General features: G+C 44.3%; 1 protein-coding gene across 1 annotated transcript; it reads right to left on the bottom strand.

The window, feature by feature from the left end:
- Nucleotides 1–3,959: 3,959 nt before the first annotated feature.
- On the bottom strand, nucleotides 3,960–5,022 carry LOC118576529 (speckle-type POZ protein-like). Its single transcript, XM_036176769.1, is given in 2 exon segments — nucleotides 3,960–4,121; nucleotides 4,123–5,022. Coding segments are annotated over 2 exon segments (1,062 nt in total).
- Nucleotides 5,023–5,822: the final 800 nt, after the last annotated feature.

Genomic DNA, 5,822 nt, shown 5'->3' with positions numbered 1-5,822 from the left:
TCCTCTTATCTCTGTGGGCACAAACATCTCTGTAATCAGTACTTAAACCCCCCAAATACAAAATGAATAAAAATTTTAAAATCAGCTTGTGGATTCCAGTAGTGTTTCTGTTTAAAGAAAGCCATTTTAGTCCATACAGCTCTGCTCAGCTGTGGAAGTTTGTTCAGTGTCTTCACTGACACACACACACACACACACACACACACACACACACACACACACTCACATCAATGAAAGGAAACCTAATGAAATTTTGTTATATTCATAGATTGGTACCTAGCCCAAACATCATCAGTAGGCTTTCTTTAGCAGCTGATGGGAGCAAATATTGAGATCCACAGCCAAACATTAGGCAGAACTCAGGCAACCTCAAGGAAGACTGGAAGGCAGGATGGTAGGAGGGATCAAAGACATCAGGTGAACAGAGCCCACAGATTCAACTAAACACAGCTCATGGGGCATCACAGAGACTGAAGAAGCAATAACAGAGCCTAAGTCCTCTATACATACTGAGGTTGTTTAGCTCAAGGGTTTTGTGGGACTCCTAATAAAGGCAGATTGGGGAGTCTCTGACTGTTTTGTCTGATCTTGGGAACCTTTTCTTCCTTTTGGGTTGGCTCCCTGAGCCTTGATATGATGGTTTTGTGTCTACTCTTATTCCACCCTTCTTTATGCTGTGTTCAGTTGATATCCCCAGGAGGCTTGTGTTTTTCTCAAGGGAATCAGAGGAGTAGCACATCTATGTGGAATGGAGGAAAGTGTGGTTTTGTGTTCCCCAAAATATTGTGCAGGCTAATAAGCTTATCTGGGGTCAGAGAACAGGACAGCCACAATATTAAACATGAGGATAGGCAGTGGTAGCACAAGCCTTTAATCCTAGCATTTCAGAGACAGAAATACCTCTGGATCTCTGAGTTCAAGGCCACTTTAGAAACAGCCAGGTACGGTGACACATGCCTTTAATCCCAGAAATCCAGCCTTTAATCCCAGGGAGTGATGGTAGAAAGTAGAAAGATTATGTAAGGCGTGAAGACCAGAAACTAGCAGCATTTGGCTGGTTAAGCTTTTAGGCTTTGAGCAGTACAGTTCAGCTGAGAGCCATTGGGATGAGGACACAGAAGCTTGCAGTCTGAGGAAACAAGACCAGCTAAGGAACTGGCGAGGTGAGGTGGCTGTGGCTTGTTCTGTCTCTCTGATTTTCTAGCATTCACCCCAATAATTGGCCTTGGGTTTGATTTTATTAATAAGAACCTTTAAGATTCATGCTATAGGGAAGGGAGACTATTCAGGATATATTGTATGACATAATTAAAAATAAAAACAAAGAGGAAAAAATAATGAAAAGTTGAAAAGACATTTAAGGAAGATGTATTTGGACAGATCTGCAAAGGATCAAAGAATGTGAAGATACATTTGTCCCCAGTAAATGCCCATGAAAGATGCCTTCAGTAGAGGAGGGGGTCAATAATCAAGTTGATAGGATGACCCATTAGACAGACAGTCAAACTCTTTCCCAAGTCATCCTTGTTATTGCACATGAATCCATGATCAAATTAGCCATGGTAGCTGAGATAGGGGTTATCCATGTAATTAACAACCTGGTTCCAGTTGCTGCTGAATGCCAGATCTGCCAACACCGGGACCAACACAGATCTCCAGAGATGTCACCATTCTCCAGGCTGACCAGCCAACAGCTTAGTGATAGGATGACTACTTTGTCCTTACATTAGTAGATACCTATTCTAGTTATGGATTTGCCTTTCAAGCATGTAATGAATTTACCATAACTACCACACAATGGACTAACATACTACCTTGTCAACCACCATGTTACTTACACAATATAGCTTCTGACCAAGGTAAGGGAAGTACTCCTGACTGGAGCCACAACAGACATTTCATTGAACTGGAAGCTCAGACTTCTCCCAAGCCACGTTGATGTTTTGATGTCCTTAATCCAACAGGCCAAAATGAAATAACAGTGTTAGGAGGGGTGATGGACCAACATATCCATTAGGAGATTGGATTGCTTCTCCACAATAGAGTTAAGAAAGATTATGGTTGTCAGGCAGGAAATCCTTTAGGGCTCCTCATGGTGCCCCATTTTCCAATGACTAACAACAATGGGAGACTCCAAAAATCTAACCCAGGCAGATGACAAAAGGTACAGACACACCAAGACTGTAGATATATATCATAAACTCCTGTAATAGAGACAAGATGGGTAGTGATATTCCAACTGAAGGAGTATAAAGAGCACCAACACAAATATTTTGTGTCAAATTAAATACGCTTTATTTTCTGCTATAATAGGTTTTCTCCCTACACCCTTATTTGAGAAGATAGCCAGGGAAGATAGAAGAAGTGGGGTTTTTATAATCTCCAAAATGCAAGGCTAAGGGTTTTTGAATAGTTGGTAGGGTTCCAGAGGAACTATGGTGATATAGGAAATTGGATGAACTTTCCCACCAATAGCCAAAGACAAACAGAAATAATGTTTGAGAGTATACTGCTACGCCCACAGCTGTGACACCTGTGTAGCTGTAACAAGTATGCCGCTGCGCTGGAGCCCAGCAGCTGAAGGGTTGAGGTTGGAGCTTCCTGGAGCGTGGCCTCAAGCGGTTCCCCCACAATCAGCAATCGTCATGCAGCCTGAGGATCCCAGGAAGCCCTGGAGAACGAAATGGCCTTGACGACAGTCCTTGTTGGCACTAATCACGATCTTTCTCTGTATGTCTTATCTGTGTCTTCTCCAGTTAACAACACAACCAGTACAGGTCGGCACCAACATGACTGACCCAGGTCACCTGTACCCGGAGCACCTCCATTTATCAGACCAGTGTATAAGGAAGCTCAAAAGACTTCCTCAAATACATCTCTGGGGGTCGTTCCTGTTTAGAGTAGAGCAGCGCGAGCTCTTGTCAGAAACAGCCAGAGAGCCCAAAAATGAAAGTAAAAATAAAAATGTTACGAGGGAATAAACATAGCGTGCCAGACCCTTCTAGAGAGAAAGAGTTAGAGAAAAATTCCCCAGCACACACTTCCCAGGGGGGTATACACAGTACTTCTTAGGAGGGAGCTGGTGGACAGCCCCTAGGTGGAACCCCGAGGTGGAAGTTACCTAGAGCCGCTCCCATATATCAGGAAGTTATGATGAAGTTGGGAACAGATGGGTAAATTATGAGGAAAAAGAAACGGCTTGGAAGCAAATGGGTATAGGATAGTAAAATATAACCCAGGCTGGCAAGAGTTTGGCTCCCCACAGATGTGGGGGTCGCTGGCACGAGAACAGATTCACAAATTCTGAGATCATGCCCTCAGACATAGCCACGGTGAACTCCCGCTGCGGAAGTGATACACACAAAATAGATATGGATGTCTCCTTGTTATTGTTTCTTGCTGATCTGAGTAATTGATAAAAAATAATGGCCTGATGTGTAACGAGGACTGTACAAGGATCATCTACAAGAGCAACAATTGCTTTTGCCAACTGAGTCATCTCTCCATTCCTACACACTGAGGTATGAGAAAAACGTCTTCATTCCCTTCCCCTTATCTTGTAATCAAATATTCAGGTTAGTTTTTTCCTTTCTGAGTCCTTGACCACATGTTCTACTCTGCCCAATCCAGACAGGTTTCTCCAAAGAAACCCTGTTGTCATGTGCTTGGGGCCAGCAACTAATATGAGTTCCAGGTTACAACTCAGACAAAAATCAAACCCGTACAGCAACAGGGAAGAGGCTGGGTAGATTGTACCAAGTCCAGACCTTCCCCTACCCCAGCCTTCCACTCAACTCAATTACACCTATATTAAAGCCTCATCTACCATCTGTCTTTCCCCAGATTCACTGTAAATGCTACATAGGCCCCGTAGTCTACTCAGGTGTCATTGATACAACACTGGCTGCTGCTTCTGGGAGACACATGTAGGTCACAGCTGACCAGGTACTAGGGTCGGTCTAGGCATTTGAGGGGGGCTCCCGGAAAGGGCAGTGAGCAGAAGCCAGGCAATGGTATGCTTCAGCTACCAAGTGGGGACATGAACCTACCATTGTCTTCCAGCCTGAGGTCTCAGAGACCTCAGAAGCATGAGATGTAATGAAATCCAGTGCCTGGGTTTTTCAGCTGCCCTGCGCTGTGGAGGTCAGCCAAGAAGAGAGTGTGGGCAGCGTTCTCCACAGAGAGGTCCCTGCAGGGAGCATCCTCACACATGACCTTCAAATGCTGCAGGCCATACTTGTCAGCAGCTGCCAGCACAGCACATGCCAGGCTGTCGAGGTCTGGTGCTGTTCCCATGTAAATGAAGTCCATCATTACCTTGAAGACTTGTGGCTCCAGGTCAGGGATCTCAACACAATTCTTCCTGCTCTCCTCTATATCATGTTCAAACATGGCTCTGAAAACTGGAGAGCGAGCTGCTAAGATGGCCTTGTGAGCCCGGAATTCATGGCCAGCTACCACTAGGCAGCAGTCTGTGAATTGGGAATTCTCCCATAGCTCTCCTAGATCATCTGCCAATGTGCATCTGGGAACCTGAATTTCTGGCTTTCTGTTCTGGTCAGAGGTACTCAAAGATGCATGGACCATGCTCACCTTGCAGAGGAGGGTGAGCTTGTTATCTGGGAGAAACCAAGGCGCAAAGGCCAACAGGAAGTTTCGAAGGATGAACTTTTTAAATCCCAGTTCAACACCTGGCACAAACATAGAGATTATAGGTTTGCTCTCACCGTGGGTTGTCTCTCCTTTGGTGCTGACGATAAATAACTGGAACTTTGCCCAAACAGGACTCTTTGGACAGCTGAGCAACACTAGGTAAACTGACAGGTAATCTGCACTTTCTTCATCCACTCCGTTTGGGTTTACTCTCAAACACCATTTGTCATGGGCTCCTATTAAGAAAATTGGGCTTCTAATGTGTTCCCGAATTTCCTCCTGAATAAAATGGAAGTTGCTGATGGTCCACCTGTAGAAAACGTTCTGGACCCTGTTTGGGGGGTCGTCCCATGTCTGGTCCCTTGACATTTCTCCTGGAGGTAGTAGTTTGAAGGTTCAACTGGATCCAAAATGAAGAACTGGAAGTTGTTTTCTCTTCACTCTGTAGGATGCAATAATAAACATGGTTTAGATTTTTAGTTTCTATTTCTCATCTGTTCCCTCTTCTATGAGCGTGCATGTAGCATTGCCCTGGAAGTTCCAACCCTCATTGAGGCTTTGGTAATGGTCATGCCCACAAGGTGGGGAGCAGGAAGGAAGCGGAAGACCCAGGATCAAGAGGAGGTCTCTGTTGGTTCTGGGACCTTGGACGCTGGAGGTAGACCAAGCAGAGTTCTCCAGAGAAAACCACCGGACTGTGCCACACCTTTGCCAGACCCTACAACCTATCTTTTCATTTGTAAGTTACCCCACAAAATAAACCTCCCTTTTAACTATGTGGAGTAGCCTTAATAATTTCACCAATAGGTGGATACTTGGATCTCTGAAATTTTCTATCCAGATTTCAATACTAGTTTCAGAGAAGACAATGTAGGTTACTAGGGACTCTTACATCACTCCATTTTTTTCTAGATTGAATCTTCGGTCAATACGTACCCAGTTTTCATAGTTATAGACAATTTTTGGAAATTTGGAACATTTTCTACACACATATCAAAACTGTTATACTAGGGTTCTGCAGAGTAACAGAACATACATAGTTAATCTTTATGAACAAAGGGGATTCATTAGAATGACTTAGGGCTGCAGTCCTGCTATTCTCACATTGGCTAGCTGTGAAGAGAAAGTCCAAGAATCCAGTACTTACTCAGTTCAGGAGGATGGACAAG

Source organism: Onychomys torridus, unplaced genomic scaffold (genome assembly GCF_903995425.1).
Source record: "Onychomys torridus unplaced genomic scaffold, mOncTor1.1, whole genome shotgun sequence".
In the NCBI taxonomy this organism is placed as follows: domain Eukaryota; kingdom Metazoa; phylum Chordata; class Mammalia; order Rodentia; family Cricetidae; genus Onychomys; species Onychomys torridus.
The sequence above is the reverse complement of the archived record's forward strand: the minus strand, read 5'-3'. Positions and strand labels throughout refer to the sequence as shown.